The 26,654-nt window shown below is 41.7% G+C and overlaps 1 protein-coding gene across 1 annotated transcript in view; it reads left to right on the plus strand.

The window, feature by feature from the left end:
* DSCAM (DS cell adhesion molecule) overlaps positions 1–26,654 on the plus strand; it is a 959,122-nt gene that overhangs the window by 537,156 nt on the left and 395,312 nt on the right. The window contains exon 11 of the mRNA XM_078656818.1: positions 3,903–4,076. Coding sequence (XP_078512944.1) covers positions 3,903–4,076 — 174 coding nt within the window. The remainder of the gene's footprint in view (positions 1–3,902; positions 4,077–26,654) is intronic.

Below are 26,654 nucleotides of genomic sequence, written 5' to 3' on the forward strand. Positions count from 1 at the left end.
ATTCTATCTAGTGATAGACGCAGAATAAGATGGGAAAAAGTCATAGGGAATCTGGAATCTATCTCTCGGCTTTATGCCTTAATCCTACTGGTCTTTCAAAGTGTAGAAAAGCTTATTCTATTAAGCCCGTCTCCGGAGAAACACAATGCACTTGGTGATATTCATTCTGAGCTCACCAACGTAATAGCAGAGGTGCTGAATCCCTGAGCATCGAAAAAGCTTAGTAAACCAACAAAAGCCTCATGGTATAACACAACCTGCAGGAAGGCCAAAGCCGAACTCCTTGAGGCTATCAAGCTAAGGGCCAGCACCGTGTTGGTCAGGGCAAAAAGGTTAGAATATAGACATCAAATTCAGATTGCCAAGACTGAGTGGGACAATGAAAATTGGTCCGAAATGGTGGGTGCTCTTAACTCTAGAGACAGTCGGAAATTCTGGCAGATGGTCAAAAGTGGCTCAGTGGACCCAACACCAGCAGTTGAAGCCAACATTGCTCCTAGCATGTGGGAGGCTCATTTTCATACTTTATATTCCCTGGACAACACAGATTGCTCAGAGGATATATGCAACCTGGTGAGGGGCCCTAGCTCCGAATTGGTCCAGGTGGAATTCACCGTTACGGAGGTTGGTGCTGCAATCGATAAACTAAGAGCAGAGAAAGCTCCGGGCTTGGACAGACTCCCTGGAGACTTGTTCAAGTACGAACCAACTGTATGGGCACCATATTTACAGGTCCTTTTTAATTCAATAATGGGTGGGATGGAGGTGCCCAGAACTTGGTTGGGAGCAGAGATTGTACCGATCTTCAAGAAGGGCTCTCCTCTGCTCCCAGCCAACTACAGGCCTATTAGCCTCATAGATGTCCCCCAAAAGTTCTTCGCAAGGCTCATCCTGGATCGTTTATTGGAGTGGATGCTTGAATATTCGGTTCTGAGCCCTTTCCAAGCGGGGTTCAGAAAGAAAGCCTCCACTATGACCAAATTTTTCGCTTGACTCTTTTATACTGGAAAACGGTAAAAATGGAGGGTGGCAGCCTCTATACCGTTTTCGTAGATTTACGGGCGGGATTTGATCTAGTACCCCGTAGAAAACTTTGGTCTGTTTTGTCCAATATGGGGGTACCCCGATATCTCCTACACATGATTATCCGCCTGCACACAAACAATTATGCGCAGGTTAGATGTGGCCGGGACGGTTCTCTATCCCACAGATTCCCCGTTGACAGGGGGGTAAGACAGGGTTGTGTGTTTGCACCGACCCTGTTCTGCCTTTATGTCAACGGGGTAATCTCTCATTTAAACAGGGTAGTGGACGGTGACGCCCCCAGACTGGCCGGAAGCAGGGTGCCGGCGATTATGTTCGCTGACGACACCCTGCTTCTGTCTAAGACACCTATGGGAATTCAACGAATCCTTAAGGGTTTTGAGGAATTTTGTGGAACCCATGGCCTTGAGATTAATGCACTCAAGACCAAATACATTTTAATCCCCCCTCAAAAACCTGCCCCAACCCTTCTATTGGTGGAAACAGGTTGGAGAGAGTCCGTACTTTCGAATATCTAGGGGTGACTCTAAATGAGCACATGTCTTGGCGCCATCACCAAACTAAAACTCAACTCAAATTGGCGCAAATGGTGGGAGGTGTAATTGCCCTTGAAAAAAAAAAAATCCACCATCAAGGCTATTGGTCCCCCGTTAGAAACATATAGAGTGCAGGCTAGGGGAGCGGTCATGTATGGCAGTGAACTTTGGGGCCATACGTGTAACCGCGAGCTAGTGGTAACGGAGAACAAATTCATCAGGCAGCTTTTATCTCTCCCCCCTAGTACCCCCCTTCTGCCAATGAGGCTAGACCTGGGACTAAGGCCTCTTGATGAAGATCTGGGAGTTAGGCCCCTAACCGTCTGGCGCAGAGTCTGGACCATTCCAGAGTTGGCAAGCTACAGGTCTGAGCTCCAGGAAATCGTAAATTACCCGATTGTACGGAACATCCCCTGGTTCCAACACATAAAAAATGAGTCCATGCGTCTTGGTTTACCCGATCTATGGTCTGCCCCTGTGATCGCCTGCGCCACGATTTCAAGGAAAAAGCTTGACAGGATTGACAGGATTGACTCCCTATTCATAGGAATGAATGGGGAGTTATTCCTTATTTGCGATTAGCAATTTGCTAATCGCAAATAAGGAGGCTGAAAGGAATCGCAATTTATTGTGCAATTTCTACATGAATCCCGATTTGAGAGTCCTTAATAGCGATTCCTTAATAATCGCTATTAAGGGACCATGATGAATCTGGGGGTATGTTAACACTCTGCGGTGTGTGGGTTCACCAGGGGGAATGGGAACAAGTCATTGCTACTTCTGGTTGATGTAGATACCACTTTGGTGCCAGTTTTATAGGTTTCCTATTGGTGGGTGTTTATCAGTATCTCACAGCTATAATAGGCTCTGCTCTCTGTTTCTACTTTATCAGGAAGACATGGTATGGACATGCGGATAGCTGGGCAGTGTTGCCGGTATATTCTGTGTTTCCTATTGTGCCTACAGGAGCTCTGTGATGATATTTTCTGTTTGATGGGGGCGCTGTGCAGAGGTGCTCTGCTCAAGCCCAGGCTTTACCTGGCTCCATGAAAAAAAAGTGCGGTGCCTTGCGATTATCTTCAATTTTGCCAGAAAAATAGACCGTACTTCAGTCCTATCTCTCTCAGTTTCCTTTTAACACTCATAAATGAAGCTCTGTATACCTCCATAGCCAAAGTGTTATCCAGGTAGATCATTACCTCTGAAGTGTCAATCTCATAAAATCCATTTGCTTATTGCAGCTGGCAGCATGCTGTCTCTGTTGCAAAATGTCAAATCTTTTTTTTTTACGGAGTTTTATATAGCGTGAACTTGACCCACATGTATTGGGTATCAGAGCGCTTTACATAGCATAGGGGCACCTTCCAGCACAAAAACAATCACAAAATATATTTTCCTCTTTCTATGTGTTCTGCAGTATGCAGCACACGTGGAAAAAGAAGAAATAGTAAGGAGAAATTTTAAAAGCCGTAGGTTTTTGCTGCTACCCCAGATTCAGGCTGTTTTGCAAATTTAGGCCAGTGGCAAAATCCATGGTTTTTGCTTGGGAACACCCACAGTAACACCCATGGCACACCTAACTGCCGCAATGTAAGCCAATGCAGCAACTTGTACAGCAAGGCCATGAAAATGCAAGCATGGTGGCTTTGCGTGGCCTTGTGAATATGCGCTTGAATTTTGTACCACCGGAGCATCAAAACAAAGTGATGCCCTGGGGGTGCAAGGGACTTGTCAGTATGGCTCTGAATCCTTGCAAGCACGCCAAATTTCTGGGCAGCTAATATCAAGTAGCACGTCCCTTCGCTGGAGCTGGCATTTGACACATCAGTCCTAAGGTCCTAACAAAAGGAACTGCCCTTTATGGCAGGATAGACTATTCTATGGTTGCAGTAAAGGAATGAAATCTGCATCTACTAGCATTACCTAGGGAGCAAGTTAAACAAGTTGCACAAAACCTTCTAAGAAATAGGATCCACTACATCCTGTAATATTTTGTGCACAGAATGTTAATCTTTTTTTCCCATTATTGGGGGGTGGGGAGTAACGTTCTATGTTTTACTGTTATCTGTTGGTTATGTATTGCGTCTACTGTGCCAAGAATGGCTGACTTTACTTTAACCCCTTCCACACTCATGACGAGCTGGGCTCGTCATGAGGTAGCCTCCTCGCACGCTCATGACGAGCCCAGCTCGTCATGAAACAATGGGAATCAACAAATCTCAGCACAGGAGGGGAATATGCTGAGCATCGATGTGGTTAAGAAGTTATCATTGATGTTTTAGGGTGGCTTAGTAATGATAAACCATCTGTTCTCGATTCTAGGTTCTGGAGTCCCCCAATTCCAGCCAATCGCGTTGAACGGCCGGATTCAGCTTCTCACCAATGGTTCCCTGTTGATTAAGCATGTTCTTGAGGAAGACAGTGGATATTACCTATGCAAGGTCAGCAATGATGTAGGAGCTGATGTCAGCAAGTCCATGTTTCTCACAGTAAAAAGTAAGTCCATAACCACATTCTTTTCTCACCTATGAGCACAGTTCCAGAGCTTGTGTCTTTAAATGGTTGTATGTCTAACTATCATCAACATAAATATGATCCATCATACATATTGTGCCCTAACTATTGTTTGCAAAATCCAGCTGTGTGTAGATTTTCTGTTGTTATCTCCAAATGGTCAATTGTCAGGTTATATCCTGTCAAATGTATTCTAGTACCACACCCTTTGCATTGATTGTACTTGCAAATTGATCTTAAATAGTTCACAGAAGAACCAATTATTCGATGTGTCATCATATATAATACTTCTGATTGCTTTTATTGAAGTCCAGATTTAGGGATTGGTAATTTCATTTATTTTAAAATCTCTCAGAATTTGCCCTGGGATATATATCCCCTGGACAAGCTGTGCATGTCATCTATATTTGGACTTTATAGCAGAATGCCTAAAAAAATAAGCAATTTGGTTCCATTTGTCATTTAGCTGGGTATTGACTGACAAGGTGAAACAAAGCTACACATTTAAATGTAGCTGGCCATATAGATGAAAAGAGGGGCACTGTTTGTAGTCAAATTAAGGTGTTCAAATAATGTAGGAAGTTGAAGGGTGGTTTAGAACAATAGATTTTGGATATTTCACAAGTACTATGAGGGTTTAGTGTAGTGCCATCTGAAACATTGAAATAGATTAAGAAGGGCTATAGCAAGAATTGATAATTGGCACAGTTTGAGAGGTAAAAAATGTGAATCTTATTTTGCCGGCAGTATTATTGTAGTAGATTTAAATGTGTATTTTGTGTATTGCAATTCTGTCACACTGTGAGTGTATATCTTGTATTAGCATGGATCTTCCTACACCTTTCCTTCATTTTTTTTTAACCCTTCCTATTTAGTAGTAATTATTCCCCATTCTTCAATAACTCCTAACTATTCCTCCAATTTACTTCTAAATCATATACCTACACGTGCAGAGATCTGGGAGAAGATATCTGTACATAAAAAGATAGCGATTAGGCCCTTAAGTGTTTCAGAATTTGATTTAAAATCACAGGAAGTTGTTGGAAAAGGTGTGAGGATACCTCCCGATGTTGCTTTATGAGGCAATGAGTTTCCAACAAATAAGTAGATGGGAGACATATTTACCACCAATCATCCTGCATTGTTGTCTCATAGGCTGGCTTTTGGCTTGTGAAAGAACTAAGGGTCAGATGTACAACAACATGAATAGTGATTTCTTAATTATGATTTTTTGCGAATCGCAATCAAGAAATCGCTATTCCTAATGTATGAAACGCTTTTGAGTTTCATTAGGGATTTTTAGTGGGTTACAAATAGACCTACCTCATGAAAATTAATGAGGTAGGTTGCAGTTTGTAACCCACTGGGATTCGCTGCTATCACAGGGATGGTGGCCTCCTGGGGTCAGCAGACCTCCATGTCTTAAAGGAAAATGGTCTGCGTTTAAAAAAGAAAAAGTTGAACTTTGAAGTTTCATTTTTTTAATAGCCGGCAGTGGTCTCTGGGACCACTGCCGGCTCTTAAAAAATATTTATCTGACCATTCTTAAAGGTGAATGGGTCCCTTCCCATTTCCAAATGGGTTACCACCAGCTTTGAGTTGGCAGTAAATTGCGAATAATTTGCGAGCTCATTTCAGTCGCAAAACATTCACAAATAACTATGCCAGTCGGTATAAGGAGTGGAACACCCTGAACATGCCCCTTCCAAATACCTAAACGTAAAACCCAAATTGCTATTCGGTAAGTTATTACCAAATGACAATTTGGTGTTTGCACATCAGGAAAAGCATTTTTGCGATTGCAAATGGCCCTATTTTGCAAATCGGGCTGTTTGCAAACTCAAAAATGCTTCATACATCTAACCCTAAGGGGCAGTCACTATTAGCAGATGTGACTTTTTTGAGATTTTTGCTTATAAAGGCATTATGCTTCTCGTATTAGAATGGAATTTTATATCTGCATGCTCTTATATAATGAACTCAAGGTTTTTGTGAAGTTACAGTAAGAGAGTTTAGGGTCTGGCACAGTACTTGTTTTGTAAAAAATGCAAGTGCAGGGAAAGAAGGTTTTTCTTAGGACATAATGCCAATGCTCCCGAACACTTTGCTTGCCCATTTCCTATCGCTTTATATCACTGTTGCAGGTTCTTTTTTTCATCCCTGCTTTCTCTCTTTGTCACTGTTTTCCTATATATTTTTTCCTTTTGTGACTTTTTCTGTCTTACTCTGGATCAAAGTCTGATGATAAAGAGTAAGTCCAGGTCCCCAAAAGTGACCACCCACTGCAAACACAGCATACATTAAGGAAAAAGTACACAATTTAAATGATGCCATGATGACTTCTGAAAGCAAATGTGTTGCTTTTGCACTGCAGTTACATATCGCATCGAGTTAGTATTCCATTTTATGTGCTATATTCCTGCTGGGGTTAGATGGGATGTTTGCCTGTGTCCTTCTCTCATGATACATCTGTTTTTGCTTGATTTCTGACTGTGTTCCACTGTTTCCAGCCTTTGAGAGGCACAGGCTTCACTTGCCCTTTACATTTCCTTAGCTCTACTTGCTTTTCATTGACACAGGAATGACTTGGGGCTGGCTTTGCTCAAGTACTACCAGCCTTTCAGAGGCAGAAGCCTGACGTGTGCCTGGATTATGACTAATTCTTAGCCAGCCTTACTCTATAAGTTCTTGGTTTTGACTTGTGATTAACTCTCACCTAGACATGCGTAGATTTCTATGTGACATTTTTTAATTATGGTTAACTATTTGCAGCCGGGAGTGATTTGGATGCACCGATGCTTGTCTTTCAAAGGCCCATGCTTGACATGCATTGACAACCTACAGGTATTCCAGAGACAAATGTTGCAGTGCGGCTGCTAGGGACCAGAAGTGGTGAGCAGCCGAGGCCAGAAAGGGGGCTTACCTGTATACGGCTACCACCTCTCCTCCATCCTTTTCTGTTCAAGACTCCCGGCAGCACATAGGCTTCCAGACTCTCCTAAGCCAATCACGACACTGATGTCATGCTGGTAATGGTAAATAGCATTACCAGCAGGACAGCAGCATCGTGATTGGTCTGAGCATCCTGGTTTGCCGCTCAGACAATATGTTGGACCCTGTGACTGTTCTCCAACCGGCAGTTGGATGGTTTGGCCATCCTAAGACGGCCGCCCAAACCGCCATGCGCACTTATGGTGCCCATCACTCCTCCTCCCTGCTAGCTGCTGCTGATCGTCAGAATAGCACAGCCTTCCGCTGCTCTGGCTCAGCACTGAAAAATAAAATGATAATAACAATGTATTAATATAATTTTATATTTCCTTTTTACACTGCTCATCAAGCAGTGGGGAGACGCTTCTCCGCCTTAACGGAAGAGCCGCCACTCAAAGGTTGTGTGGTACAGCCCTAGCCTGTGACTACCACTCTGCCACAGCCGTTAGGTCCTTTCAGAGGCACTGGCCTGTCTTTCTAGAACTGAGAGGCTTTCACAGGCGTCTCCCTGTTGACTTCACTCCAGGCCAGTCCAATTTAGAGGTCCTCAAAAGAAACAAATGCTGTTACCTAGGCGCCATTTTGAATTTAACGCCTTTAACCGTAGAAAAACAGCCTTGTAATGACTACCCCTTTTTGTTGTGACTGGGTGCAAGAGGCAGGACTGAATAACAGTGCGGACTGCCACGCCATGCTAAAGACATTCAATTCTTCTTGAACTCAAAATCCAAGAAGCGGTCCCTGGGTAAATTTCTCATCTCTCAGATTATTCATAACATTGGAATGAGTAATAAAGAGGCAGGTTATGGCCAGTCAGTGGCAAGGATGCACAGTTGAGGCAGTGAGTGAGACCGTGAAGGGAAACACCCTGCAGGTAGTGAGAGCAAAGTACAGTGTAGAGAGCTCAGTACAGTATAGAGAGCGCAGTACGGCGTAGAAAGCGCAGTACAGTGTAGAAAGCGCAGTACAGTGTAGAAAGCGCTGTATAGTGTGATGGTGAATGAGAGACAAGCACAGTGTAGGCCTTGAATTGGAAGGAGGCCTGTGCAGCCAGTGAGTGAAAAGGATCTACAAAGTAGACAATGCACTGGGAGAAATGCCTGCAGGCAGTGAGTGAGAAAGAAGCACAATGCAGACCTTGAATTGAGAGAAGCATTGTGCGCGCAATGAGGGAGAAAGAAGCACAATGCAGCCCATGAGCTGGGAGGACCACTTAGGAGGCGATGAGTGAGAGAAAGGAATCATATAGGCAATTAATAAGAAACAAAACCAATGTAGACCTTGAACAGGAACAAGGAGCACGCAATTAATGCAAATAGAGGGCTGAGGAATAGTCTGTGCTTAATTTGAGCCAGTGGCTGCACCAGCACTTAACTGTCAACACCAGCGCTTGTGACAGTCTGCCACAAGGTGCCACTGTCTGGCTAATTTAGAGATCAACACAACAACAGTTCATTATTAATTAAATATACATTAATAATGACTATTGCCTCCCACACAAGCCATTCTTATAGCTTTGGGGGCCTGAAATAGTTTGAATTGTCACACTTGTAGGAGTGTGATGCTTAATAGTTGTGTTGCTACTATCATTAGCTGCATGGCATAGGCAAGGTGTGGTGCAAGCTGAAGTGGTCTCCTGACGAGAGCCCTGGCACTTATTGTTTTTATAAGTTAAGCACTAGGACTAGTACTCTGCAGGAAGTAAGCACGACAGAAACCCTCTGCAGGCACTGTATGTGTGATTTATGAGACGTATTGCAGGCAGTGTATAGGGAGATGGACTGTGCAGACAGTGTGCAAAAGTGAAGTACACAATAGTGGTTTAAGGAGGATCACATGACATACAGTGGCCCTGGAGAAGTGATGCTCAGATAGCATGTGTGAGAGATCAGCACAGTGTATGGGGTTGCAAAACCTGGCCCACATGCTTTAGTGCTCCTTCTCCAAGGGTCTCTGAAATTATTGGAACACGATTAAATCATAGTACCCCTATAGAATCCCTAAAATCCAACGCCCATGTCAAAATGTAATCGTTTGAGTGGAGGCTTCTGTGGTACTTATGTGGTATGTGGACCATTCCAATGCAGAATCAAAGCCCCACTTGAAGTAGTTCAGGTCAGAATCAATTAACCCTGGGACACTGTGAGCCAAGGATTAGCAAACTGTGTATCCTGATTTCAGAAGAAGGAGGTTCTTAAGAGTTTTTTGAACGAGGCTCAACTAAAAGCTTGCTAAGCCAGTGCCAAGCATGTTTTCTAGGCCCACATTCCATTAACTCTGGCAAAGTGATTCAGAGATATCCAACAGACTTAGTTTAGGGGAAATGCTGAATTCACCAGCAGTACTTGCCCAGCAATAATCAATGTTTGATTCATCCTTATATGTTGACGTTTCAAAGTTTGCAGTGATTTAAACTGGTTTGAAGTTAAGAAGTACACACTAAGGGAGCAGTGGCTTAACTATATAGAACAATGGAATATTTTGCCAAGATGCCAATCTCAAATATACAACATTCTCGTATAACATATAATGACTCAAATACACAGCAGTAAAACCTAGAACAACTAAAAAATACTATGCTATGAAAAATTAACAAACAAAATCAAATACATAAGCTGCAAAGTGCCAGATTAAAACACCTATGCCACCCACAAACACCCCCATTCATACCTTGCAATCAGATATATTATTACTCTTACACACTAATGGAAATGCATTTGCACACGACCTTTACACAAAATGCACTGGACTCTTCCAAATAAGGTTATCATTGTACCAATAAAACAGTTTGAATGAACAACAGAACTACAAATAATGAATACCTAAAATGGTCACAACATTTGGCACATAGATATTCAGATAACCATTACCACACCACAAAATGCATGACCTAAAAAGTGATGCACACTGAGTACACCATGGTCACATAAAGAGAAAGCTCCCACAAAACTACAAAGCCCAACACAGTACAAGCATGCCCACAGCCTGAAAACTGACCCGGTGTTCACATGAATAAGAGATAGGCACCCCACGTGAACTGTCAGCTGCAAAGATCACTATGGCAGTCACCGAGCATAACGCAGACAGTGAAGGTAAAAGTTACTTTAACTGAAAGATTATACCATGAAAAATAGGGGGCAGTGATTTGACACAAAAGGGACAACAGCACAAACCTACCAAGGCATGCATGAACCAGACACAAGCTTCACACATGGTGGAAGGGGACTTACAGAATGCCTAAGATGCAAATCACTGGGCATAGTACCCAACTGTGTGCATCCTCCCATGCTCATATATGGGAATTAACCTTCCTCAATCAGGCACTGATTACCACCAGGACAAAATCATCATGCCATCATAGAACCACCAACCACCCATCCTGAGAACAATATGGCTGCATACCAAGGGTTAGACTGTGCATCATGTCCAATACACTGGAAGGATGCTTCTCTTGATGCAGCGCACATGGCCCCACAGGTGGATCTCAGTTCCGGAGATTATGTGCATTCATATTGCTACTGTTAGAAATGGGGTCTCAAATTGGCAGTGGTTTGCATCCTGTCCAAGTAGGGGCCCTCCGGCTAGTGAGGGTAAGGGAGTTACACAGCTAAGCTAAGCCCTGCTTGCCCCCTTGGCAGTTTGGCACAAGCAGTTACGTTTCTTGCAGAGGCAATGGGTAAAGTATTTGTACAAACACACACAGTGGCAAAGTGAAAACACTACAAAAGGAGTCCACACCAGTTTAGAAAAATAGCAATATTTATCTGAATAAAAATATTAAAATGACAAAAATCTAATGTTCACAAGTCAAAATATAACTTTTAAAAGATTAGGCAAGTTTAGTCCAAAGAAATCAATGGATGTGTTTGTTTTAGCAGAAAGTATCTTAGATGCGTCAAAAATCAAAGCTGGTGCAAGGCGCTGGGGAGTTGAGGTGACAGAAACACACAGCAATGCATCAGTTTCCTACTACACAGGGGAGGTGATATGTTGGTTCCTTACCGACAGGAGAGGTGATCCGTCGGCTCCTTACTTCTGGTCAAGGGGGCATGATGCATTGGTTCCTTACTGCTGGGCAGGGGAGGTGATGTGTTGGTTAGTTAATGGCAGGGAAGGTGATGTGTCAATTTCCGGATACACAGACTCGGTTCTCTACTGCGGTGAGGTCTCAATGAAGAATCGGTGCCCAGGGATGATGCATCGAAATCCGGGTGCACTTGGTCAATGCGATAGTGGGGAAGCAGCCAAAGAAGCAGGTGCTGCGTCGATTCCACAGCCTCAAAGCAGGTGCTGCGTTGGAGTCAGAGCGGGCACCATGGACGTCGGTGACACAGTGCCTGGACTCACACTGCAGTGATTTTTCAGATGCACTGCTATGACACGCTGGGGCCTGTGGTGAAAGCTGCAGTTGATGCATCGAGCAGGAATCACACTTCAGAGCAGGCAGCGGCAATGCATAGATCTTTTACAGCAGGACGTCGATAAAACAGACACTGGGAGTCAATGTGTGGATTTTCTACTTCAGATCACCAGGTTACATTTCCCGCTGCCTAGGTACTTGCAGATGAAGTCTTTGATGTCCCTGAGACTTATTAACAGGCTGCAAGCTCAAATCAAGCCCTTGGAGAACCTTGGAAGCAGGATACAGAAAGCAACGTCTAGTCCTTTCACTCCCAAGACAGAAGCAGCAAGCAGGGGGCCAGCACAACAGAGCAACAGGCAGAGTAGCAGTCTCTCCTACAGCATACAGCTTTTCTTCCTGGCAGAATGTCCTCAGTCCAGAAGTTTGGGGTATCCAATACTTATACCCCTTTCTGCCTTTGAAGTAGGCAAATTTAAGAGGAAAGTCATTGTAGTGCACAAAACCCTGCCTTTAGCTGACCTGGCTCCAGACATACTATAGTCGGGTGGAGACAGCTTTGTGTGAGGACAGGGCCAGTCCTATTCAGGTGTCAGTGTCACGTCCTCCCACCACTCTAGCTCAGGAAGGCCCATCAGCCTGGTGATGTCCATCAGGATATGCAAGGCATACCTCAGCTTCCTTTGTGTGACTGTCTAGAGTGAATGTACAAGAGCCCAACGGGCAGTCAACCCAGACGTGTATTCTACAGACAGACAGAGGTACAGAATGGCTAAACAAGAAAATGGACACTTTCTAAAAGTGGCATTTTCAAATACGCAATTTAAAAACAAACTTCACCAAAATATGTATTTTTAAACTGTGACTTCAGAGACCCCAAACTCCAAATCTCTATCTGCTCACAATGGGAAATTACATTTAAAAGATATTTTCCCATGTTACCCTATGGGAGAAGTAGTCCTTGCAATAGTGAAAAACGAAATTAGCAGTATTTCACTATTAGGACAGTAAAACACACCAGTACATACCATATCTTTTAAATACACTGACCCTGCCCATTGGGCTGCCTTGGGCCTGCCTTGGGGCTGACTTACATGAAGTAAAATGGAAGGTTTGAGCCTGGTCAAAATGACAATTTAAAACTACACACTCAGACACTTCAGTGGGAGGTCTGAGACATATTTGCAGGGGTACATATGGGGATGGCACAATCAGTGCTGCAGAATAACTAGTAGCATTTGATTTACAGGCCTTGTGCACAACTGGTGCACTTTACTACAGACTTTCTAATAAATCAGATATATGCCAATCATGGATAAACCAATCACCAACACATTTTAATCAGGGAGCACTTGTACTTTAGCACTGCAGTGGTAAAAGTGCCCAGAGTCCTACAACCAGCAAAAACATAATGCAGCACACGGTCAAAAACAGGAGGTCAGACGGAAAAAGACAGGGGAATTCTTGCCAAAAGATGCCAGATCTAACTCCTACTACATCTTTGTACCTGAAAGTTTGTTCATATCACAAAGGAGTATGTCAAGCCATGTTCCTTCCTCTCACGATGTCTCTTTGATCTGAAAAGCCTTAATAAAAGCCAAAGGCAGAAGAGGTAATCAGCGTACACGTATGACATAGGAAAATAAACTCATGTAGTATACTTGTATGGAACTGCATACAATTGTGCACAAGATATGCCATGTTGCCAGTGTAAAATGTCTTGGGAATGATTTGCTGCATCTGAAGGCAAAAAGCAACCAGGGAAGCACACAGAGACATAGTGACATTACTGACACAGTGCAATATCACCTGCATCCGTGCTCATCAGCACTGCATGACACACAATAGGAAGCCACAGGAGAGAACACCAGAGGCAATTGTCATGCCCAACTTTCCCTTCACCAGCCATCAATCCAGTTCCAACATAGACACCTCAGCAGTAACAAAAACACTTGCTAACAGCTGATATTCCCAACCCGGAAGTGACCGAAGAATAGGCCTTCTTCTCTCAATCTTCTGTTTATAATTGTCTTTTTACAATGTCTGTGGCCATTGTAACCGGACCTACATCAGTAACATGGTAAACAGAGAGAATTAATACATTAAAAAAGCTAAGACAATAGTTTTTTTTAGTGGAGTTGAATGACTTGTAGACTTAAGGATCAGCACTAATTAGAAATGTAGGTTATTTAAATTATCCTTAGAGAATGCAGTGACCTTGGAGGTTTCCAAGCTCCGAAGGCCTGTCTGAATGATTTCTTAAGTTTTTTAACTACTATAACTATTTGAAGTTGAGTAGGGTAAACCAGGGACATCAAGAGTATCCCCCCTTTTGAAACAATGAGGAGATATGCATGTGATGTGCCCTTAATGACAGTTCATCACCCACAATATTAGCATAGATTGTGGGTCGTGAGTTGCAAATCTTCTAATAACCAGTCGATTTGAAACCATTATTTCAATGCTGCACAGTCTGGTAAGATGTTCTTTGCTCTTGGCACATATTCATAATGCCTGTCTGATCCCTGCTTGCAGCTTCATGTTTGATAAAAGAGCATCCCTGATCAAATAGGAAAAGAAGCCTCCCTGGAGAGGTAGTTGCTGTTGGAGTCTAATGAACGCCTTCAGGCTGTTTGGAAATGCATGCACAGGCTGTCTTTTCCTCTCTTAGGGACCAAATCCCTCTCCTTTTCAGACTATTAGTATTTCTATCAGCACACACTGGCGCACTATCTCTCACATGTATGCCCTGACTGCCTTTGTATCGCAGGAACCAAAGCCACCTCTTTCTCAGATACATACTATTGCGCCTATTTACAAAGGTATATTTACACATGTAGATTTACTACTGTGTAAACTTACTTCTGCGCCTATTAGTAACTTTACACTTTTTGCTAGTCACCATTTCCGAGTGAATTTTACCACTTTGTACAGACTTGCAAGTGTAAAGTTACTAGTAGTACCTATTCATGCAACGGTCTCCACCATTGGGGCAGAGATTTCCCTAAAAGTAGAGAGAAAATAATTGCGTTTAATAATTTTACACACATATATTTATACATATACAACAACAGCAACACTCTTTCCGGACTCCTCGGACCCATGGAGAGTGGCGTGCACGCCGGCGGAGCTCACTGGCTGTAGAAATCCCACTTTCAAAACCAAAAATAAGTGCGCTATCAGGAATGCCAGACTCTGTACTCGTTAAAGTTTACCTCGGTGTTTATTCACAACGTGTTTCACTTCCAAAGACGCTTGATCACCTGATGAAGCTTCTTAGTTTTAGATCAAGCCAATCAATATTTGTAATAAGTTAATTTATATTTTTATTTTACATTAAAAAAACTATATATATAAATATATATATATAAATATATATATATATATGTATATATACATATATACATACATATATATATATATGAATGGATGTATATGTTTAGTTTTTTTAATGTGAAATAAAAATGTAAATTAACTTATTACAATTATTATTAGCCTAGAACTAAAAAATTTAATGTTACAGCACATTAACTCATGAGATTGAATCTGTTAAATATGTAATAAATAATTAAATTACAGAATTATATTGATTTAATTTATAAATATTATTATATTAAATATTTGTAAACAAAAATCCCATCCTCACTATCATCTTTATATTTAAATGTTTTGTAAATTTAAAATGTGAATACATCTTATTTGTTTTGTTTAATTACTTTTTTTTTAAAGTTGTATTTCATTATTTTTTAACAAAAATGTGAACATTAATTTCTCTAATGTAAAACAATGTGTGCGTGCGTGTTCAAATTCCACACAGATAGGCGGCTTTTCTTGATACAAGTTCACCTCTTAGAACTGAGTGTAAACTATATGGAAAAAATATAACATTCAATGCCTGATTACGATTTTGGCAGTACGACCTCCCGAAAACTGCATCCGCGATTGCCATTAGACCCCAGCGAAGTGTGGCTGCCATTGTCTTGCGGTGGTGGGCAATGGTTTTCCATATCTATCAATGCCTGTTTGTACATTTCAACTGCACATGTGTTGAATGTCACAAATGCATGATACATGTGGAAAAAACACCCACCTATTGCCGAAGTCGGGCCGATATGTGGCCAATCCGGGCAATGGGCATATGGTACAAAAAGGACGTATCTGTAGATCGCCGCAAACAGAGTCATATACGTCAGGGTGAAGAGGGCTGCTGTGAAAGGGGGGACTTACAGAAAGGGATCCATGTCGAACTATGATGGGTAAAACAGGAGAGGGTTGAGTATACACCCCAAATCCTTCATTTCCCCTGACTGGAAACTGGCGGTCCCACCACTGCGGTTGGCTCATTGGAAAGCCAACTCGTAATACGGACGGCGGTGAAGTTCCTTAGTACTGCCCTATGGAAGCTGCTTTTCCCCAACCACAACCCCGGGTGTCTTTGCAAACACAATCCGGCCATATCACAATGCGGCGGTCGGACTACTGAGCTCGCTGCAGTCAGACCGCGATCAGATGGACGCCATTTGATGACTGCAAAACAAGCAATAAGGCCCTACGTGTATTGTAATTATGGATGGGTGAAATTCTGTGGTCTCACTACATTATCACCTATTCTAGTCTGCGGTCCTCTGAATTGGGAAGTAATACTGCTCTGGTACAAATAAAATCACCTGGTATCGATATTTTCCCATTAGAATTTGCAAACTGCACTTCATTGTTACTGAAGCAAAAAGAGGATCCAAAGCTCAGAACTGGAAAGCGTCCAGCACCACACAAGGCCAACGACTAGTATTGAAACACTCTTCCATAGAAAATAATTGAAGCAGAAACCTTATAGGCAATAATGTTAACATGAAGTAATGTATTTAAAATGTTGTTAGGGCTCAAATTTCTTAGTAAAAACAGATGACGAGGCATTTAGCAAAACAGGAACAGTTTAATTAAACAATTCAGCTGGGAGATCAGTTACAGGCACACAATCTGAGGAGTGTCTCAATTTATATTGAGTTTGCGTTGGTTTTATATACAATATTACAAAGAGCAATAAAAAGTTTCCATATATGGTGGGGAATGTTGGTCGCTGCCTTAGAGTCATAAATTAATGGTCAAATGGTTACTACAGGCGCATATTGACCTTGCTTGGACACAGTATGGCCAGTGGTGAATGTTTCCATATTTCCGGCATGGGGTGCAGGCAATCACTGCGTGTGCTAGATCTTCATTGGCTTCGTAACTTATGTGGCATCTTACTTTATGCTGGATTTTGAAGTGCGCGTACCCCCCTTGGGCCATGTGTGCTTTATTGGGGGCAATCTCCCCAGACCACTGTGATGCTGCTGTACCTATCTAAGGAATTGATCAAGCGTTTCCTGCCCATGTGTTTGCCTACCAGCTATGCACCCTCCCACCTATGACCCATCAATTGATAGTCCCGGGCCTAGGTTGCAAGACCTGCCTGACTACATACTTGTTGAGGTAGATGTGGAGTTTGGGATGGGTGATTCTTTTAAAAGGATGATTGGTCATTTTTTTTATCGATAAACGCGTTGATATCCGTATTAACAACACTTTTTAAAAATATGAATAAATATAATTTAATGTTAAAAAATTACATTTAAGTTAAAAAGAAATAATATACCCTTTCTTTAATGTAAAAATAAATAGAGCTATATAAAAACGAATTAAATTAATTTTAATTGATTCTATGTATAGCTTTTAGTAACTTTTAATACATATTAAATGAATAGAAACATGTTTCTTCAGGTAGGAATTTCTCAAATAAATCTTTAAAAAAGAATTAACATTTAATGTGATATATTTAAAATAATTAAATATTTAATTAAAAATAAATGTAACAGCGCTGTAGCATTTCTAATTTATTCTACCTATAATATAAATCTATAAAATTGAATTACATTAACATAAACCATAAAAATATTTTTACAATTTTTTTAAACTTGAATACAGTTTACTAATCCTTACAATAGCTAGTTCTCCGCCTGGTTGCAGGTTCTCTGCCAAGTGTGCAAACGTAAAATATGTGCTAAAAACTTGCCAGAAGTCATAACGTTAGGGTTGTATATGATGTTTTTTCAAACTCCACCCCGTTTCATGGGTCGGGGATATGTAAGTTTACTCTTTGTAGTAATTTTACACTAGGAATTGTTAAATAGCCTAAAGTACTAAAGTTACTACAAAGCGTAGGAGTAAATTTACTTATGCAGATGTACTTATGTATTACCTACTGGCGGTAGCCAGTAGGTATATATAGTTAGGATTGTTTTCCATAGGGAAATCGCAACATTCTATTGGGAATAACTTTGGCGCCGGTTGAGGAAATTTTCCTTAACTTTGCCTCGCGGCGCTCCGCTCCGCTCCTTCCCTGAAAGTTTGGGGGGGATTCGTCAAGCGGGGGCCGAGATAAAAGGGGGGTCCCAAAACGTGTTTTCCCCATGTTAATTTCAATAGGGCGGTTGAACTCACTTTTAGCCCGAATGGCTGAATGGTTTTCCACCAAATTTGGCAAAATTGTAGGGACTGGTAGCCCGATGTGCCTTTGCTATGTCTCAAGATATGTGCTCCAGTGGTTTTTACGAAAATTAACTTTGAAAAAATATATATTGGGCTACATTGGGCTATATATATGTTAGAGACCAAATGTAGCCCAATGTAGCCCAAAGATGGCCACCAGAGACAAAAAAAAACAAATGTAGCCCAAATATCAGCCAGATGTAGCCCAACTATAGCCCAATGACAGAATGTCCCAGAGTGTTCTAAAGAACAACTAGAGCGCTAACAGTCTTACTTATGACAAAAGTATGGCACACCTGAAGTCATCTTGATTGGAATAAAGTGTTAACACTTAAAACATTTAATTTGCAAAGGAACAAAATGAGGAGGTTCGTTTTGCCATAGAAATTATGATTAGTGCTGGAGAAAGAAAAATTAGGGCACATTTTGAGTGACTTCTCAAATCCTCTTATATTTCATTAAAAAAATTCTAATCTTTCTTCTTCCACTCATGTATAAGCCTTGTCCATGTATGTAAATATATATTTTTTTTATATACAATAAAGAATTTCGGAAATTAAAAAAAAAAAAAAAATTCTGATATGCAGTCTCCCAAGATGGCCACCAGAGACAAAAGAGCCCAAATGTAGCCCAAATATCAGCCAGATGTAGCCCAACTATAGCCCAATGATAGAATGTCCCAGAGTGTTCTAAAGAACAACTAGAACGCTAACAGTCTTACTTATGACAAAAGTATGGCACACCTGAAGTCATCTTGATTGGAATAAAGTGGTAACACTTAATACATTTAATTTGAAAAGGAACAAAATGAGGGGTTTCATTTTGCCATAGAAATGTTATATATATATATATATTCACTGAAAAAACCATAGGTTACACACCAGTTATAGTTAGGAATTAGCATTTAAAAAACCTTTGAAATTCACTGAAAAAACCATAGGTTTCACACCAGTTATAGTTAGCTGGAAATTTTACCCGCATAAAACCATTGAAATTCCCACGTTATAGTTAGTTGGACTCACTATAACTTGCACGTCTGCAATGCACTGCTGATGACGTCACATATTACATCCCTCATGCATATATTTAAATATTTAAACATTACTCGCTAATATATGTATTCACTAAGATACACTTAATAAGCCAGTTAACCAATCAAATTTTTTTTTAAAAACAATGAAAAAACCATAGGTTTCAGGCCTTATATAGTTAGGAATTAGCATTTAAAAAACCTTTGAAATTCACTGAAAAAACCATAGGTTTCAGGCCTTATATAGTTAGGAATTAGCATTTAAAAAACCTTTGAAATTCACTGAAAAAACCATAGGTTTCAGGCCTTATATAGTTAGGAATCAGCATTTAAAAAACCTTTGAAATTCACTGAAAAAACCATAGGTTTCAGGCCTTATATAGTTAGGAATTAGCATTTAAAAAAAACTTTAAAATTCACTGAAAAAACCATAGGTTTCAGGAGTTATATAGTTAGGAATTAGTTTTTAAAAAACCTTTGAAATTCACTCAAAAAACTATAAGTTTTAGTGGTGTTATAGTTAGCTGGACATTTTACTCATACAAAACCAATGAAATTGCTCCTATATAGTTAGTTGTACTAACTATATTTCGCGCACCCGCAATCCACTGCTGATGATGTCACATATTAGAGCAGCCTCTCTCGCCGATCCCGATGGCACTGGAGCCCTATGCTGTCTCTAGCCCAGCTGTCAAAGACGAGTGCGTTAGAGAGGTTTAAACTGCCCATGTCTGGCTGGCCGTCGCAAGAAGGTCGGCCAAATAGACATGCGCACTTTAAACCTAAGTGCCCTGCCTATCACTGCTTTCTGTTGCCTGACTGGCAGCAGCAGAAAGCCTGTGCCCCCGTCCTGACGCTCGGCTCGGGACAGGGTTTTGAAAAACAAAATTGTAATTAATTGCTATTTTATTTTTCTATCCCTGGGCATTTTTTGGAGTGGGGCAACGCTCCTAATGGAGGAGCCACACCTGTAAATGGCTTTGTATATTGCCACTAAAATGTCGAAATCCCTATTATCAAAAACATACAAAGAGGGCACAGTCCCTTCTGTTTGTGCTAACTGTGTATGAATATTCCCATTTTAGACGTTTTGGGGCCAATTCACAATGGTATGTGAGACTATGCAATGTAGTAATTCAGGAGCATGAATGTCTTGTACATAGCCCATAGCAAATCAGAAAAGAGCAGGGCTCACGGACAGTTTTCAGCCTCATTCTCCTGGTGTATCACTGGACTAGGGCCAATCAGGTCTTACAAATGTCTCCCTTTTTAGTTCTAGCTTGACAGCGCAGCTGTCTCTGGACCTTCCCCCACATGCATCAATCTAGGATTTTGCATTTCTTAAATAGCGAAAATGAAGGAATCGCTATTTAGGAAATGCAAAATCCTATGCATCAAGAAATCCTAAAAGTTTTTAGGATTTCTTAATTTTCGGAAATTGCGATTCCTTAATTGCGAATCGCAATTAAGGAATGGCATTACATTGATTCCTAATCAATGCCGTTGTGCATTTTTTTTTTTGCACTCGCAATTTGTTGATGCATTGCAAGGGTGCAGAGGGGGGTCCAAAGGACCCCCCCCGCACCCCTGAAATGTATTTTCAAGTGCATGTTTCACACACACATGTCCTAAGGACATGTGTGTCTGTAACATGCAAGTTTAAAAAATGCATTTTTTTGCTTTTTTAAAAATTTTCGCAAATTAACACGAGGGTCAACCTCGTGTTAATTTGCACTTCCAATTTCAAAATTCGCAATTTTAAAAAAAATGTTGCATTGCATTTAAGGAATCGCACAAATGCGATTCCTTAATTGCATTTGCATTTTTAAGAAATGCAAAAAATAGCGAATTTTGACACTCTGTTTGATGCATCCCAAAAACGTATTTAGGAAGTGCAAACGGCCGAATTTACCGATTCGCACCGTTTGCACTTCCTAAATAGGTTGATGCATGTGGGGGCTTGTGTAATAAATAGAAAAAGAGCCTTTAGAAGGTTTACTGGGAGAGTGGCCTTAGCTCCGCCCACATGTTGATTTCTTGGAGCACAGGGCAAACCTTGTGTGCTTCCACAGAAATATGCTTGTATTACACATTTTACCTTGGGGAAAGCTTCTGCTCAAAACTGCAAGATTTGAGTATGATGACAATCCACTAAACATGGCTGTAATCCTACTCTGTTTATTATGAAAAGTCATGACCGAGGCAGTCGACAGGATGCATTTAGTATGAGAAGTATAGTTTAAATCTAAAACTCCTTTAAGGGTGGATTGTGATTACACTATTGTAAAGCATTCTGAGGGACATTTTCTTACATGGAGTCTCAGAGATTATTGCAGTGGGCAAGGAGTTTGGTGTTGGTTACCTCTTCCAACAAGCTCTGGTGGGTGTGGGGGATAGAAGAATTGCACTGTGATAAACCTTGTTGGGTGCTCTTAAGATAATTTGTATATTGTTTTTACAACTGCCTTTTTGTGTGTATACTTGATGGTCCCTTTGTGCGAACGTTATGCTGAAATGTTCACTACCGTAGGTCTGAGTTAGTTATGGTGACAAGTTGTAGTCCAAATTAGTTCACTGACAAATGCTACGTTTAATGCCATAGGTTTGATTTGTGTATTATGAAAAGTTATGACATAGGCACTAGATCTGATTTATTTATTGTGAAAAGAATGTGTTAAAGCCAATAGGCCTTTAAGGATGGATTGTTTTTATACATTGTTAAAGGCTGTAGATAGGTGTTTTGTTACTTAGAGTCTCACAGACTCCTGTGGTAGGCAAGGAATTTGTTATTGGTTACCTCCTATGACAAACCCTCAAGACGATATTTGCTGTGATAAGTCTAATTGACTACTCTTAGGGCTGGATGTGTATTTCAGTAACTGTTATTATGTGTGTATATACATATATGTAATCATATGGCTGTATGCCATATATATACTTTTAGTAGCTGTTTTTATGTGTATAAATATGAAATTATATGGCTGTTTGCCTGATGGTTGCCTGCGGCAAGCTTATACTCATCAGTGTAGGCCTGAGTTGGTTATGGTCCCAAGTCAATGACAAAGACTCTATGCTTGATTGGGTCATTGGAAAAGCTAGGTGAAATGCTACAGCTCTGATTTGTTATGAACGTTTATGACATAGGTAGTAGGCCTGACATATGTATTGTGAAAAGCACTTGTTGAAGCAAATAGAGTGATTTGCTATCATATTGTAGACAGGTAAACTGTCACCTGGAGTCTCAGAGTTTACCTCACTAGGCATGGGCATTGATTACCACCTTTGACAAACTTCGAGGTTTGATGTTTTGCACTGTGATAATCCTTGCTACACCCTAATAGGAGCACCTGGCAGGTGTAGTTGTAGGCTTTTGGAATAACAACATCTTTAAATATATATACCTATACACTCACACATACAGAGTATTTGGGTAAGCCCTCTTCTGCCGTTGGACTTTTCAAGAGCCATTGACATGCTGCCTCCGCCCATTGCAGCATACAGCATGGGACAATTGCTCAGCCCATTCCTCCATTAGCTCTTTTGCATTTGTAAGTGATGGCATTTTGCCTGATCACAGCTGCAAATCAGCCTGAAAGTGAATGCACTTTTGTTAGGGCTGGTGGGCCTGTCCTTTAGTATTCCGTTATCTATTTTTAAAGGAACCCATTATTTCCTCTCATTATTCTTTGTTTAAATTTTTTACAACACCCTGCAACTCCTCATGTAGCGGTAGCGGACCACTCATGTGTCACTCATTTAATCTGCAGTGTGCTGCATCCAGTATTGTCACTGCACTCCTAAAATGGGCACCCATATTACAATGCTATTTTTCATTCATCTTGGATCGCGACACCAATGACGCACTTACAGGCACATGCATCAATATTGCATTTTGCGATTCCTTAATTGCGAAAAATAGGGAATCGCAATTAAGGAATTGCAAAATGCAATGCATCAAGAAATTGCTAAAAAAATTGTGATTTCTTATTATTCCTTAATTGCGAGTCGCAATTTGCGAGTCGCAATTAAGGAATACCTCCCCATTCATTCCTATGGGCCTAAAGGCCCATAGGAATGAATGGGAAGAAATTCTCAATTTGCGATTAGCAATTAGCGAATCGCAAATTGAAAATGCGATTTCAAGGGTGCAAGGGTGTCCACAGGACACCCTGTTACACCCCTGAAATCAATCTGTGCACTTATGTTGTGCCCACACATGCCCTTAGGGCATGTGTGGGCACAACATGAAACTTTGAAAAATGCACATTCCTTAAATGCAATCGCAATTTGAGAATTCGCAAATATTTGCGAATTCTTAAATTGCGAGGGCCTTGACTCTTCATGCATTCCAAATGAGGATTTTGCAATCGCAAGCGGCCGATTTTTGCGATTCGCACCGTTTGCGATCGCAAAATCGTTTGATGCATGTGCCTGTATGTACAATACGTTTCCAAAAAGGGCCATCTAGTGAGAAGTTTACTGAGCCGTCATTTTGCATTGGTTTTGTGCATATTGAATTAGAGTTTTACCATTTCAAGTTGGGCAACGCATTGCATTTATAGGTGCCCGCCTTGGGCCTGTAACACAACACACAATCTACAACATAATTGCAAGATAGCCACCCACTGCTATGTTTAATTTAATTTTTTATTGCAAAGTTATGCGTCCTATGATATTTTTTACTTTTATTCGTATAATTTATACTGCATGTGCTTGTTGCATTTATGTATATTACTGTAAGTGGGTAAGTTGGTGACTGCAAAAATAAGCCATAACGTGGTTAAATGAGTGCATGAGTTGTACAAGCATGAGTGCCATAGAAATCAGCTCAAGGCCCGATTTATATGTTGGGGGAGAGGGACGCCTATTGCAACGGCGAGGGGCCGACATTAGGGTCTTCCCGCCTGACTTAAAAGTGGGCGGATGATGGTTCAACAACAGCGGAGACTATTCCATCTCTTCTGTGGTCAAACCCATCCGGCAGTCCAACAGCGTAAGGGTGATCAGAGGTTAGCTATATGTCCGCACATCTAATTTAGAGAGGTGGGCGTAGAAGCTGTTTTTCAATGCCAGTCGCCAACAGGAAAACCCTGTCGGCAAGGGGCATTAAAAAGTGCTAATGCCCCTCTACCATGGAAACTCCCTGGTAAAGGGACCATTTTTCTTTACCTTCAAAAATAAAAAGAAAGAAAACTGCATGTCGACTGTATGGTTCCATCATGCTGACAAAGTTGTATGGCAAACTGAAAACGCATTGAGAGGAACCTCCATGATGGCGGTTCCTCTCCAATGCTAGAAATGTCCTTTGGGCAAGAGGGCATTTCTAAATTTGCTAGAAGGCAGCTACGTCAGAATTATTTTACTCCGTCGCCCTAGCAGAGAGCGGCCCTTATTGAGTGTTTAAAGTCACCTGTGACTGAAAAGACACTTGTGGTTGTAAACTAGACCTATTGGCAGTGGCCATGCTTGTTTCTGCTCACTGCACTGCTCAACTGAGCTACTTTCTCTATCTACCCCTCTCTCTTCGACCGTCCTTGTCTTTTCTCGCCTCCCCGGCTTTCATTTTTCAACCAGTGAACTGACGGTCAAGGGCTCTCCAGCTGCTAGCTGCAAGCCTGGAGCCTCCCAGCAGAGAAGCCCTGGATGCTGGCAATTAATTGATCCTGCATAATGTGTTTACCAGCCTCTGCAAGGTCACCCTCGCTGCATCCCCTTTCCTGGGAGATGGAGGCTGCAGGAGGGAGCGAATGTGGGATAAAACATGCTGCAGGCTTGGTTTTCTGGCTCGCAACATAAAAACATACATATAGTTTCTTAAAAGCAATAAGATCAAAATTGACAAAAAAGCCTTTGTGCTGGTTTTCTGCTCATTCCAGGCTATCTGCTGAGATACACAACCTTGTCCACGGAGCATGGCTTTGCATTAGGATGTGGTTATGTTTTCACACGAGCTAAATCTCTTGTCCATCCTGATTTCTGGATTTTCTGTATTTCACTTCATTTTTGCTTTTCTAAAGCTTGTGCTTTCCGCATAATTTTTGCCTAACACAGATAACCACCCAATACGTAGAGCCGATATTTTATATGATTTTTTTACCCTGAGGGCATACCTCAGGTACAATTTTCATGCAGACGATTGACCAATATATAGAGCATGTATCTCTTGTTGCAAACAATTTGACACAGACAACACACCATGGGGCCTATTAGGATGGTGGGCAGATTGCCCTCACCGGGCCGGGCGGCGATCCGCCCGCCATCCTGCCATGAATGATTCCCCACCACATTAGAATGGCTGGGGGGTGCCTGTCACGTTGTTCATGCAAATGCACAACATGCATTTTTTAAAATTGCGGCTGGTGCTGCTTACAGCACCGCCCGTCAAACTGTTAAAAATGCGGGATGCGCCCTCCAGTGTGGCGGGCGCATTCTAATCTGAATAGCGGGACCGACGCAACATGGGCAGTTGGCCCCATGCCCTGAGGCGGTGCCATCGTAATAGGCCCCATAGTTTTTATGAAAATTATGCATGGGAAAAATATTACAGTGTCACCCAATATTGCGTTGGACATTTTGTGGGCATACACCTTCTTTTCACTTGAAATTCTGCATATTACAATCCAGTTCTGTGTCTCTACAGTAGTATAATAAAGAGGCCCTCCCTCTTCCCTGATTAAAATATAGACTTGTGTCATTATCACCAGTAATTAATAAGGACTTTGAGCCGCAAACCCTGGGCGTCCTTAAACCCACAAGCCTCAGGTGCATCATTGAAAATAAAATTCTGGAGCAGAATTGTCTCGAGGACGCTGATGAACAAAACAAAATAAGTAGGGGAAACCAGAGATCCACTCACAACTGAGCAAACTAGTCCTTTAAAATGGACGAATTGAGTATAATCAGTGAATGCGCAACAAATAGTACAGATAATGAACTGAAAGTATTGATAACAAACGTCTTCACCAAAACCGAGGGACCAGTGGTCCTAAAAAGAATGGAGATTGGTTCAGTGAGAGTCCAAAGGTTTACAGAGGGACTACAGGTGGGAGATTTAACAAAGCACGTGTACACATTATTAACTCGTTGCGTGTCCGTGACGGAACCGTTCCGTCACGAGCCTCGGGTGGGCTGTGCTGGTGACGGAACGGTTCCGTCACGGCCCGCTCGCCGCGCCTGGGCTGAGCGTTCTGATGAGCGGGCAGGGCCATGACGGAACCGATCCGTCACAAGCACAGCCCACCCGAGGCTCGTGACGGAGCGGTTCCGTCACGAGTAAGGGAGCGCCGCGCGGCCCCGCCTCCCCCTTAGCGCTGCGGCGGCTATTCCGCTAAGGGGTTAAAAGGAACCTGAGAAAACATCAAAGGTGCAGCAAGGTTGCAAACTAATGCGGGAGTTGGAGAACCCAACAAGACTCAAGCTCGCCAGACAATGATGTTTGCATCTTTCTCCTATTAGAGCATCTCTACCTAGAATGACTCAGAAGAGGAAGTGATGTCATCACCTATAGTTATGTGTGCCAACCTTGAATTGGGTAACAGTGTTGTGATGGTCAGTAAGTCTTATAAAGTACCACACTGAGAAGGTGCAAACATGTGCAGGAGCATTGAGATGAGCTGGGACATGCGGGTTCCTCTTAGTGCAGTTTACGCAG

This window comes from Lissotriton helveticus, chromosome 8, assembly GCF_964261635.1.
Source record: "Lissotriton helveticus chromosome 8, aLisHel1.1, whole genome shotgun sequence".
Lineage (NCBI taxonomy): Eukaryota > Metazoa > Chordata > Amphibia > Caudata > Salamandridae > Lissotriton > Lissotriton helveticus.